The sequence below is a fragment of the Plutella xylostella genome, chromosome 31 (assembly GCF_932276165.1).
Source record: "Plutella xylostella chromosome 31, ilPluXylo3.1, whole genome shotgun sequence".
Lineage (NCBI taxonomy): Eukaryota > Metazoa > Arthropoda > Insecta > Lepidoptera > Plutellidae > Plutella > Plutella xylostella.
In genome coordinates, this window is record NC_064011.1 from 4,051,554 (window position 1) to 4,065,440 (window position 13,887).

Below are 13,887 nucleotides of genomic sequence, written 5' to 3' on the forward strand. Positions count from 1 at the left end.
TTTACAGATTCTGAACGGTTCATCAGAAGTCGATTGTCCCGCGATTAATTGGTTTTTTCTATTTTATATTATTTATTAAGTAGTATCTGAGATTAAAAAACAGTCTTTAGGTGTCTAGGCAGCTTTAACCGAATTAAGAAGTCAAATAGGTAGGTGGTAGACGATTTGTCAAAGGAGATTGAGCGTAAAGTTTACCTACAAATATTTATTCAATTGATTATAACAAACCCAGTCTTCCTTATTGCAAACACAGAGCAAACACCAGCTTATTAGCTATTTTGTTTTAACTAAGTCGGTAATGTATAATATAGGCATGAAAAATCACGACCCATCGCTTCCCCATTGCTGGGGCATGGGTCTCCTTCCAATGAAGGAAGGGTGTAGGCATAGTCCACCACGCTGGTGGACGAATGGACCATGAAAAATGCTTGTAGATAACCTAACCAACGTTAAAAACCCCCTACTTTCAACTGTAACAGTTGCATAACATTTGAACCGTCGAACTTTTCAGGAAACATGGCTAAGAACACTCATTCACTCAGGGTAACATTATTTACGACACTAATAAAAAAAACGAAAATGGATTCAGCCGTTTAGGAGCTACGGTACCACAGACACATAGTTAAACATGTTAAACTTATAACACCCCTATTAGGTTAGCTTTAGACTTCAAAGGAATTTCCTCCACTACAAAGGACTTACCGACACAAAGTTTACATTCGAGAGAGTCAGGTGGTGGCAGTAACACTCCCGAAGAAAATAGAATGGAATAGGGATAGGTCAGTAATACAACACATTGACTTTATTGATCGCATAAGTAAATTAAGTAAGTACTTCTTACATTGGAAAGTAAAAGTAAGCACAAATGCGGCCTTATCGCTAAAAGCGATAACCTTCAGACAACCTTTGGGTGAACGAAAGACTTAGTCCTAACTAATATTATAAATGCAAAAGTAACTGTGTCTGTCTGTTACTCTTTCACGCCAAAACTACTGAACGGATTTGAATGAAATTTGGTATACAGATGGTCTAGCTAGACCCTGGTGAAGAACATAGGCTACTTTTTATCCCGGAATTCCCAGGGGAAAACTTTTTTAAGGCGAAGCGAAGCTCGCGGGAACAGCTAGTTATGGATTAAATGAGGAAGGAGTACACGTATTGAATTTAAATAAAAGTTAGTAGGTACCTAAGTGTACTAGATACCCTTTTATCTCCTAGGGACGAGACGTCAAGGATGTCTAGATGAGGTCATCATCATCAGACCTTGGCCTTGGGCGATCAGATTCGCCATTACATACAACACACAAATACACATTGCACTGATCGCTCCACATTTTGTGTGCTAATTAGCGAGGTGCCGACTGGGACTGCGGGGTTGGACCTAAACATAATATTATTTTACTACTTAACACTGACCCATCTAAGAATTTTCGGCTTTCGGCTTTGATTAAAATATTAATTGCCTGAGAACTAAAGCCCACACTAGGTACTTATAAAATATGAGGTTTGACCGTTTGATTGTCATTTTAGTGAACTACGTTTAGAAAAAGATAGTATGGGTCTGTCCGCCATTTTCAAAATTGTTTCTTTATTCGCGGATGTTATAATTTAGGTAAGGTGGTAGTTATTTCTTTTTATTACTTTGGTTCTTAACCAAGACTTTGCACAGTGAGGGCCTGTCTCACATGTCTGGGTAATGATGGCAACCTGTGTGATAAAGACATGCTGTCACTTACAGGGCTTTAGTGCTTATTCTGGTATGGGTATGGGTAAGGTTTGTTTTACAATTTTTTAGATAAATAGATGCGTTTGCTTTGTATAGGTACTTATTTGAATGTACAAGTATCAGATCAGAACCTCATGATTTTTATTTGACAAGGCTGATTGAAGGTATTATTAACGAGGGCTCAATGCCATGGTACAACCAGTCTAGATATTTTACTAATTAAATTGGAATCCTCTAATATTTACTTACGGCTCTAGGTCGTATTTTATTTGTCATTTTTTTCAATTTCTGTGCAAAGATTTTTGGAGTATAAAACCGTTTGGTTAATTCTTATCCACATCATTCAATCGACATCTTACGATCTCAACTATCTTAGAACTTCGGCAATCATGAAGGTACAGTGGAACTTGAGCAATTTTTATCATCATCAGCTAGATAGAATTTATGGATTGAAACTTGTGAACTTGTCATCATCAACCATGCATCAAAATCAGTCATCAGTTCATCATCAGCATTTCCATGGTTGACCATCAAATCAAATCATCATTTACCTAACCATACAAGAAACATCTAACTACATAGTCCTCTGATATAATTTCAGAATGTTAAAATCAGCTTAAAAAGGACTAACTGCCAGTTTCTATAACTCTATCTATCTATAACTGGTAGTTACTTTCATACAATTGACAGATTGTAACTTTTCATTATGTCAAAATCGTATGAAAGTAACTACCAGTTATGGATAGATAGTTATAGAAACCGGCAGTTAATAGTAATGTTATCAACAATTATCATTAAACCTATTGCTAATACTTTTCTGACTGCTGTAGGTATCTGTAAAAGTATCTTCATTGAGGTTAAGACCATCCTCGGTTGTCAAATCTGATATTATACATAACTTGTTTGGAGTCGACATCATTTTTGCTATAATCTTATGGTGTGCAATATAGACTCTTTATCTTATTTATTTCATGATATTCTCCTTGCAGGTGGTACTTCTCATCTCTTTAGCCCTGTCGGCGGTCTCCGCGGGCTCCGGTCCCTATCTGCCCAGCGGGTGGAAGCCAGCAGGACCCGCCTTCTATCTGCCCGGAGAAGTCGCTGTAAGTGGTTTATATATTACTTAATTGCACAAATGTTACATATAAAAGTGTACAAAGGTGGGCTTAATGCTAAACCAACCTTATCTACAAGAAGTAGCTTTCTCTAACAATATCTGAAACTTCATTATTATAACAAAAAATCATTATGAAATAAAGAAGCAAACATGCTCTTTTAGAGAAACTTTCTGTCTGATTTTAGAAAAATTACCCATTTTGTTTCCTCCCTACTTTTACCGATATCATGCAAACTGAGGTTCTCTATCATCTTGGTAATTGGTCTAGGACCTAGAAGTCTAGGACTAGAATACCCACGGTCGAAGAAATTCATAAGAGCTCAATGAAACCACTCATGTCATGTAAAAAACCTATTAAATCAGGGTTCATAGAAATATTATTAATTTTCGAATTTTTTTAGGCTCCCACGAAACCTGCAGACAACCCTCTGAAAGAGTCCCTTCAGGTAGAAGCTGAAGGTTCTGACTTCCTCAAGGAGTACGGACCCCCAAAGACCACTGAAGTCCAAGACAAGAACGTCGAAGTCGTTGAAATCACCAAACAAGAGCTTCCAGAACTGGCCATTGCACGTAACTTCGCTGAAATCAGAACAAACATCATTGCTGATGATGAAATAGTTGATTCTGTAACCGAAACAGTAGTTGGTGTCACTGAAGAAATATCCGAAGTTGTTGAGGAAGTTACTGTTGCTGAATCCTCTGATGCTACCACAGAGAATGTCAAAGAGATCAACGAAGATGTCACAGCTGTGTCTAACACCGAAGCTAACTTGGTCGCTGAAGTAGAATCCGACGTCACCACACAAGCTTTGGTTGAAGCTGTTACTGAAATCGTACAAAACGTTGAGCAATCCGGAGTAATCGCTCAAGAAAACCAAAGCGCCGTTGTGAAAACAGAAGAGATTGTTGAAGAGAACGAAAATGCTAACAGTCAGTTTGTCAGTGCAGTGGAAGAAAGAGAGGGCAAGAGTGTGGTGGTGACTCTAGAAGAGCAAAGAGAGGAGACCATTGGTGCTGTGCGGAGTATTGAAGACGCTCTAGTCAATCTGGAAAACGAAATCAAAGCGCAACAGGTAATTTATATGTATATATGTATATGTTATATGTGGGGACATCTCACACCCGGCCATCCGACCCCAAGCTAGGCAGAACCTGACAAATAAATTCTTTACATTCTTTATTTTCCTGTTTACCTACTCTCTAAACCCTTTTTGAACATTCTTCATATTCCTGTTTACTCTCTAAAATAAGCATTGCTCACGACTGTAATCCCTAAAGGCCTGTTAGAGGAGGTGATTTGCCACAAAGAGATATCCTATTAGATAAAGGATTAATTTAATCAAAAGGGGTCTATTAGGCTAACTGAAGTAGTAATATTTTATGTACCTACCTATTGCTATTTCAGGTACAAAACATCGAAGCTGTTGCGGAAGTGAAGAGTGTGGAGGAAAACTCTGGGTATGTGATAGAATTGATATATTTTTATTAAAAATACCTATTAAGTAATATAGTAAAGAACTGAAATTAAGAAAAGGGGTGTAAGTAACTGCCCCTGGCTCTCTCGAATGGATGTCGTATGAATGCCACAGCAGTGGGGACGTGATGATTATGATGATTTTGTCAAAAACACTTTTCTATCCTCTCTGTTGTGGCGCCTTTTATCATTCTGTATATAATTTGTCACAGATCCGTACAGCAGAACTTACCTGAAGGGTTCCTTGAGTACGGGCCCCCCGGCTTCCAAGAGTACGGACCGCCCAAGCAGCAGCTGAGGACTGAAGCTCAGGTAATATTTTAACATCTTTTTAAAAAATTATGTCGGTAAAACTTTTGTAGAGCTCTGGTTAACCGACTTTTATGTACCTTAATTAAGTACCTAGGTAGGTACCTACATGAAAATCGGTTAAGCTCAACTATTTACTTAATTAGCCTCATTTCCTAAAAAAAACGATGAGTCCATTCTTCACAGCGGTACCTTGCGGCAGATACTCTTTTAACAAATAAAGTGATAACACTCCCATTTTCGGTTAAATCTTGACAACGTTTATTTCATGGTCTCAAGAATATTTTATTGTTTTCAGGATGCTGCTGTTGATGCTAATGAGACCAGGAGACGTCGGTTTTCTCCCAAATTCAGGTAGGATCCTACCTTCAATTTGTTTCAAATAACATTACTTATTTAAATAATAACTTCTTCATTTTTAATAATTTTAAGTAAAGTACTAAGTAGTTAGGTATTTACTATCTACTTCCGGTTAAACTGTCGCCATGTTCATATTGTTTCTTTATCTACGCTATTTTGCTTGCTATTGATATACCACCGTCCACCTGAGTAGTAAAAATAAGTACTTATACTTACCTAATCTTTATAATTTACTAATATATACCTATTTTTATTTATTTCCAGACAAGCGAGAAGAGCGCACCACTAAGAAAAAATAAATAATTTATAACGACGACTTTGGACTGATTCTTGATACTTACCTACTTATTTATTTAATTGCTATGCAGAAAATGAAATAAAAATGTGATGAAATGAATTAAACTGTAACAAAACTTTTATTTCTTTGACAACTTTCTCTCATATTATTATCTCGTATCACCGTGTTATAGAAAATCTCTCAGCCAGCCAGATGTTTATTCAAAATAATACAAACATAAACCAAAACACTAATTTACTTTTTAAATCTTTTGAAAAATGGCGCAAAAATTTAATAATATTAGGGTTTCCGTTTCCTCAGATATGCATTCAAAAAGCATTACCAAATAAACCTAACTTAATCATACATTGTACGGATTTATGGTGCTTTTACAAAACACCTCATTTTAAATTTAATTTTTAATTTAATTTGTGCTTTTGTTCAAAAAATATTAATAATGCGTGTTGTGTGATGGCTGAAAATTCCAAATAAATTCAGTTCTACAGCTGAGCTTGGTTTTGTTTCGGAATGTATGTCAACAATGAAGTTAGCTTCAGGCGCAGGCCATATAACATAATTAGTAATACCAGCTATAATCTGAAAAATCTTACTAAATAACTAAACTAACGATAAATAAAAGTAATAGTACCACAGACGACCCGAAAATAGTTTGTACAACATTGAACGGGTGTTTTAAATGGTAATTGACGGATTTAAGACTCAGGGTCATTACCCTTTTTTGTTCGAAAAAATATATAATTATAATTATTTTTGACATAAACTTTGTTAATAACGTGACTTGTAACTATGGAGGATCAAATTTATTTTTCACAAATTTCTAATATTTGTAGAACAAAAGTGGTTTAGAATGACCCAACATGAATGACAAAACAGAACCACTTTGTAATACGGCGGATCAATGTTTACATTTGTAAGGTTGCGCGTCCACCAGAGTAGATTTACTCTAATTTACTCTGAGTTTACTAAAATTAACTCTACTCACTATTTATAATAATAATATATATTTTTTATATAAATAATACCTAATAATAATAATTATTATAATTCTTTCGAAAACATCCTTCGAAAACAGGCAAGACAAGGAATTCGAAAGACGAATCGACAACGCCTGGAAGAGCTTTTGGTCCATGAAAGAGCTAATGAAGGGTAGCCTTCCTCTGTCACTAAAGCGACAGCTCATCGACATTGTGCATATTGCCCGTCCTAACCTACGGTGTACAGACCTGGTCCTTAACCGAACATCAAAAGTCCAAACTCAAGATTTGCCAACGAGCAATGGAGCGTACCATATTAGGTGTCAGAAGAATAGATCGCGTCAGAAACACCACGCTACGCTCCTTGACTCAAATTTCTGACGTGGGCGCACAGACCGCAAAGCTGAAGTGGGCCTAGGCAGGCCACGTCTGTCGCATGAACCCGGACCCGTGGGCCAGAGTTGTCACCGAGTGGGTGCCCAGTGACGGACGTCGGCGCCGAGGAAGACCTAGGCGGAGATGGCGGGACGACATTGACAAGTTCCTACCTGAGTGGTCCGAAGTTGCGGGGGATCGCGATCGTTGGACCAAACATAAGGAGGCCTTCGCCCAGCAGTAGGACACAAACTAGGCTATATAAAAAAAAATCTTTATTCAGATAACTAAGATGCATCATGTTAATAAAGGAATGTTTTGCTTGACTTGGCTTTAAAAATACTACTGAAGTAGAAACAACATTATTATTACTAGCAGCACCAAAAAAATAGCGTCATGAATCATGACGGCACCTCGCAGCTAACTTCACTCCTGTTCATTCCGCAAGCTTGACGTGTTTGCTTGTGGATGTTTTGTTTACATTTTATTTTATTTGAAACTTTTATCTTTTCCCGTCCCTTTATTAAGACAATTAGTTGTCTCGACTTATTTACATACGAGTTAAATGACTATTCACCGCTGTGTTGTGTCTTGTTGTGATTTTGTAGCCTATTACTAAGTGTGTTTAAGAACTTGTGTTTTCGTGTATTTTTTGTGATTATTTTGGTGATTCCGTCGACCGGCGCTGTTGCTACACTCCTTTACTACTCTCGGTAAGTTAATTCAACATTACTTCATCTAGTTTAAATACGTAAATGGTAAAACTAGTGTCCAAAGCGAGCTCAAAGTGGGTGGCGAAAAAAGTTGTATTTTGCCCATGGCAGTGGAAACTTGCGAAATTATAATGTGACCTCAATGCTGATGATAAAATCTTGTATTTTACATTCGCTCGCCGGATTTGGTTAAGTTACCTTTTGTCGATGCGTACCTACCTGCATGTTGAGTTTGGTTTTCGGAATAAGTTTAAGTACAGTCAACAAAATAGATAAGTATTTAAGTTATCTGCAAACGAGTAAGTATATTAAACTTATCATTCCATTTTGTTTTTTTTTAAGGGTAAAATATTTGAAATTACTAAAATAATAACTGAGTTGTTATGGATAAGGTCTCTGCTCTCATTTGTGTGTTCAAATCCTGCCACATATGAATTCTTTCAGCGTACTTACAGCTGTGGCTCACAACCTATCATGTGAGTACAAATGAAAAGGGAAAGTGAGTGGATCGCATGCGAGTCACCTCTTACTACCCCTTGAGGGATTACAGATTACAGTTGTGAGCATATTATTATTATGTTTTGTAATTTAACTTCCCTACTGTTTATAAAATTATTAAATTGACAAAAATTACGAGAAGTCTAAAGATGTCCTCTTCTTCACAAAATAAAAAAAATAGGTCCATGAGCCGGACACCCTGTATATTTATACAACTATTCTACCATCGGCATCCAATGTATAGAACTATTCCACCATTGGCATCCAATAACATCTTGATGCAATCTGCAGCAGTAATAAAATCTATCAAAGAGCAATAAAATCTAAAATAACACATCCCCTCATCTTTTCTCTCACGAAGTCACAGTTTCACAGCTGCTGAAATTAGGACAGACTTAAGGATGCATGTGGTACTTAGATAAACAATACCAACAAGATGATGTGTCACATACAAAAAGAAAGCAACTTTAAGTTCAACCTAATGAAAACCAACTTAAATAAGGTCACAAATCTTCTAACTTAACTATATGAAAATAAGGGTTCACTGGTAGAAGTGGGGTGTTATTTGCATTCAAATGTTTCTTTTGCATTGACACTCCATCTTGTTTTGTATATTCTGAATCTAAGCAGTTTCACAGCTGCTGAAAATTAGGACAAACTTCAGGATGCAAGTGGTATAGTTATAGCTGGTGATGACATGTAGGAAGTGATTGTATGTCTGGATGTGGCACTATATTTTATGGTGGACATAGATTATATGTTTTATTATTGTACACTCTTTTGATATACATCTTTTAGCTTTGTAACCAGATAAAAATGTTTTTACATTTAAAATTTTGGCCAAAACTAAACAAAATATTTGATATTAAATATCTTAGAAATGGTTATTAAGTTTCTGATAATGCATTATAGGGTTCAATCGACTGAAAAAGCCTTCCTCTATCACCTCCTGAAAGGATCAGGTCTACATAAAAATAACCCTGTGTATATTTCAGTAGTTTCATTTTCCACCACACTGGTCCATTGCAGGTTGACATGTCATCCATATCATGTTAATCTTATTTTACAAAAAAAAAATGTATCTTATCCATGTTATGTCATTACTCCTTGTTAATGACTGTGTGACAACTTCAGGAGTGCATCTGGCTCATAAAGTTAATAATTATCGACACATACATGGTGCTCTCGAAATGTATACAAACAGTATGATTGTGACAAGACTGCTCGGACTTTTATAACTCAGCTGCCCCCGTATTTTGTAACTTTTTGAGAGTTAGCAACCGGTGATAATTGGTATCAACTTAGAGACTTATTAACCGAAAACACCAAAAATATTAGTGAAAGAAATATGCAAGAAGCCTACCAATATATCCATACATTAAACATAAACGTTTGTGAAATCAGATAAGTCCGTAAAAACTTATTAATTAATAAAGCTCTAAGTTGTCAGCCATTTTACACGAACCAACCCCACTCGGAGTTACATAATACGGGGGCTGAACCTACTTTGGAAATGAATTATAAGATTCATAAAAATGACAATTTAACGTAATTATTTCGCCTCTAGGTATTTATTTTGGTGTTATAGCTAGAGGTAGAATACAACTACTCGATATTTGCAACAACAGATGGGAAAATAGTTTTTCCTAACTGAAGACAGCCTCAAGAAGAGTAAGACGTACTAGATCATCAGTGTTATAAATAACAATAATATAATTAGATTTTTTGTCCTAATACTCTACTCTACTCTACTATATATCCTAACTAATATTATAAATGCGAAAGTAACTGTGTCTGTCTGTCTGTCTGTCTGTCTGTTACTCTTTCACGCCAAAACTACTGAACGGATTTGAATGAAATTTGGTATACATACGGTCTAGACTCTGGGAAAGAACATAGGCTACTTTTTATCCCGGAATTCCCACGGGAAAACTTTTTAAGGCGAAGCGAAGCGGGAACAGCTAGTATATATATATATATATATATATATATATTGTTGTGAGGAAGGATTTCAAGAATGAGGAAGTGAAGTCTCATTAATCATTTTACCGTTGAAGACAGATTGATTACAATTGATTTTAACCCTTAATTCCAGTCTATTAAGTTCAAATTAATCTCACTGATAATGACAAAGAGTATGGAGTGCGTTCAAAACACGATATTATAAAATATAAAAATATAATTCTACTCGTAAATCTGTTCAGCATCTTTCGCCAGTTCAGGTTCATTGGACGTGAGCGACCTTGCCGCCATATTGTTTTTACTGTACAAGCTAAAATGCCCCTTATCACTCCGCAACAAGGTGCACAACAGATGTAAAACTAAACTTTGTAAACAAAAGATTGCGCTTGCGCGTGACAGAATTTTGTTCGAATTGTGAAATTTTAAATTCTTTTTTTGTCTCTGGGGAAAAGTTTTGGTTTAACGCCTATTGCGTCAAAATGGTCATTGCATTCAATGACATTTGAAAAAACATGGTTCTACATTATAAGAAATGCGTAAAGTACATGTACAGTGCAACTAACTTATCTGTTCCGGTAAGAGCGAACTAAATTAATCCATATCTCATAACTTACTAATGAATTCTATATTGATATAATAATATATAGATTAGATGGTTTAGTTAAAATCGCAAGGGCGAATTACCACTACAGATAAATTTAAAATCCTATACAGTGAATAAATATTAGACATTTACATGAGCTCTCACCGGAACAGATAAGTTTGTGGCACTGTACCAACACTAATTTAAAACCTCTGTTAAAGTAAAATACGCGTAAAGACAAGCGTAGCGTGGGACGCCCTCCTGCCCGCTGACTTACGACGTGTTGTGGCGCTCCTTGGGAGAGGCCTATGTCCACTAGTGGAAGAATACAGTGCCAACAGAGATAATATGTATGTCAACCACTGATGGTGGTTTACTTGTCTAAGCTCCAATTTTGCCATAGTCGATTACATCGTAACCAGGCATTGGTTCATTAATTATACGTCATCTCCATATTACATTCTTGACAGATGTATCAAAAGTCAACCAATAATCCCTGGTTATGCTCTAACTCACAGAGTGCCAGAGTGCAAATATAGCCCTAAACTAATACTTAAACTAGTTTTGCCACCATTACAAAGTTTAAACTAGTTAAATAAGTATGTATTACCAGATTTACCAGACAAGACATTGATATTCTAGAGGACCTTCGTAAAACAATCATTTGCTGTCATGATGATCTCATCTAAATACACAAAGCTAGGCGCGCACATGACAATAGTCACGGATAGTCTATGCCAACACCAAGACTGGAAAATGGGAAATTTAAATGTAGCCTAGCTCACATAAGTGAAACATACATGTTTTTTACTCGGTAGGTACTAGGGCATGCAATACCGGAACTATTTTCAATACCGGTATTGAGTTCCGGTATTGCAACTCAATACCGGGATGCCGGTATTAATACCGGTATTAGATTTCCTTGTAATAAATAGCGTATATTGTGATTAAAGGTCGTATAGGTCAAAATAAAACGAGAAAAAGCAATGAAATTCAGTTTTTTGTAATAGATTTTTACGAGAATTGAGTATTAGAGTTATAATTTTACAAAAAAAATATATATTTACATCCAGTGTCCGTTTACGCATGGTCAATAGTAGATATCAAGCGGCCGAAAACTGCATCAAACGGTTGGAAACAAGTGCGCTTTCACAGTACATAGGAATACTATATCTTAATCGCTTTATTATAGCCTAAAAAAGACCGATTCCGGTATTACTTCAATACCGGTATTAACTTTCAATACCGGTATTGAAAAAAGCGTGAATTTTGTCCCTAATACCGGTATTACGAATACCGGTATTGCGGTATTGCATGCCCTAGTAGGTACCCAATAGTTAATTTATAATATTGTCCCCGGCATTTTTTCAAGTACTTAACTAACAAATAAATGCTTAGAAACTTTAGCATTCACAGTAGTACTAAGACTACTAAGATAACCAAAGCAACGTTAAAAAACCTCGACATTCAACATTAAAAGTTTGTGCAAAACTTTAGAACGGCTAAGCCGATTTTGGTAAAACATGGCTAAGATCACTCGGGGTACATTATCTATGAGTCCTTATGACCCAACCAAAAGAAATCGAAAAATTATTCAGCTATGGAGCAACCCACAGACAGATACACAGACACGTAAATCCAACACCTCTCTTTTTCGTCGAGGGTTAAACATAAGTACCTACCTAACACCACTAACAACATAGAACAACGCGGACTCGGTCGTACTAACAATGATTAGCTTATCTAATGGCTTAATACGTAAAGGTGCGTTTAGTACGAATCCATTTTACAACTCGTCGCGATCGCCCATTTGCATATAATAATAACGTAATAATCCACTTGGAACAAGAAAAACAGGTTCCGAGTAAGTAAACGCTGGAATTTCACCGAGATTTTGATTCCTGGTTTAAATAAATTGCCGAGGAATTCGTCATCATTATACCTGGCTTTCTACAGAGTGCTTTCAGCTGCTCTCGTTTGTTTGCGGAGCAAAAATTGTCTGGAAGAGATCGCTTTAAACGATGAGGATGTTAATTTGATAATTTTATACATATTGTGCAGGAAACCAAGCCAGTTCCTAATATTATGTACTTATTGCTCTTCTTCCATGACTAAACGGCTGCGCCAAGCAAGTAATGATAACAACTTATCCCGGATTCCCCACGGCAAAATTGATTTTTTTTCTTAATGTATACGCTGAAATCTTAGATCAGCTAACATTATTTCGTTACATATACTGGTGTCCTTATTAAGGTTGTAGCTTCAAGAAGCTCTGATGACCCCAAAAACTCTGTTTCTTCGAAGTTTTATAAATATTAAAGTATATTTGGTGGTTGTGCCACGTTTATGCCACGTAAGCACATATTTATAAACATTCGAAATCGATCCGAACCGGAGCCATCTTTATTATGTTTCTCAGAAATCTTTCTCGCTTGTACAAATATAGGTACTCATCATCATCATCATCAGCCAATAATCATCCACTGCTGGACATAGGCCTCTCCCAAGGAGCGCCACAACACTCGGTCCTCGGCCTTCCTCATCCAACCACTACCCGCCACCCTCCTAAGGTCGTCAGTCCAGCGGGCAGGAGGGCGACCAACGCTGCGTTTACCTGTTCGTGGTCTCCACTAGAGAACTCGTGTTCCCGAGTGGAGAGTCCCCAACGGTTATCGGTTCATCGGCAGATATGACCAACCCACTGCCACTTCAGCTTGCATATTTTGATAGTTACTCGAGCAATAAAATAGTTCGAGTGACATTTGGAACGGCAATTGCAGATGGAACTTTTCTCTAGCCTATGAAATGAGAGCCGATTTTTTGGGTTAAAAGGTGTTTCCATTGTATTTTTAGCCACATTTGATCAAAATTGACTTAGCCATTCGAAAGTTATGCAACTTTTAGTGTTAAATATCGGGGTTTTTTACTTTGGTTACGTAATTTCATAGGAGACCTACTCAACTGTAGACTATAAACTAATACTATTTAACTTGGTGTGTGTTTATTTTAATAACAGTGCGTCTAGTCATCTGGTTACTATCAGTTCTAAGAAACGAACATTATCATACTTTGCATGTGAGCAAGGAATTTATATTGATATGCTCAATTGAAAGATAAAGTACTCGGCTGTAAGTTTATTGTGAATTAGTAAACAAGCGCGAATGCAGGGATTTTAGGTCAACGAGAGCTTGGCATCCACATTCCCTATACAGGTGTAGCAAAAGTAATATCTGTAGAATCTTTCGTGAATTTCCAAAGTCGTAATATTTAAGTTTTCATATTGACCCCCTGTTTCACTGCCTTTCGGCTTAGTATAAGACTTTTGCAAAGCCCTGTATAGCAATGTGATGCTATCTATAATTATAGTACACCCATGATCAATTTCGTAGTTCAGAATCACTCACGATACTTACGTATTTTTGTATTGAGACCACAACCCATCACGTCCCTACTGCTGGGGCACGGGTCTCCTTCCAAAGAAGGAATGGCTTAGGTCTA

General features: G+C 36.6%; 2 protein-coding genes across 5 annotated transcripts in view; both read left to right on the forward strand.

The window, feature by feature from the left end:
- The first annotated feature begins 2,682 nt into the window (after nucleotides 1-2,682).
- LOC105397144 lies at nucleotides 2,683-5,394 on the forward strand. The gene is made up of 6 exons (XM_048632352.1): nucleotides 2,683-2,829; nucleotides 3,245-3,916; nucleotides 4,249-4,301; nucleotides 4,530-4,629; nucleotides 4,925-4,980; nucleotides 5,251-5,394. The coding sequence occupies exons 1-6, from the start codon at nucleotides 2,698-2,700 to the stop codon at nucleotides 5,273-5,275; spliced, it is 1,038 nt and encodes a 345-aa protein (XP_048488309.1). The 5' UTR covers nucleotides 2,683-2,697; the 3' UTR covers nucleotides 5,276-5,394.
- Nucleotides 5,395-7,070: 1,676 nt separating this feature from the next.
- Nucleotides 7,071-13,887, forward strand: part of LOC105397116 (pleckstrin homology-like domain family B member 2) — a 77,679-nt gene continuing 70,862 nt past the window's right edge. For all 4 annotated transcript variants that reach the window (XM_048632208.1, XM_048632210.1, XM_048632207.1 and 1 more), the window contains exon 1: nucleotides 7,071-7,346. The gene's annotated coding sequence lies outside the window, so the exon portion shown is untranslated. The remainder of the gene's footprint in view (nucleotides 7,347-13,887) is intronic.

What these genes read in the sequence shown, in the direction of transcription:
- LOC105397144 (XM_048632352.1), top strand. Translation starts at nt 2,698, where the DNA reads ATGATATTCTCCTTGCAGGTGGTACTTCTCATCTCTTTAGCCCTGTCG. An exon ending in ATCTGCCCGGAGAAGTCGCT is followed by an intron (nt 2,830 to 3,244) that starts GTAAGTGGTTTA and finishes GAATTTTTTTAG; the next exon opens with GCTCCCACGAAACCTGCAGA. An exon ending in AGTGTGGAGGAAAACTCTGG is followed by an intron (nt 4,302 to 4,529) that starts GTATGTGATAGA and finishes AATTTGTCACAG; the next exon opens with ATCCGTACAGCAGAACTTAC.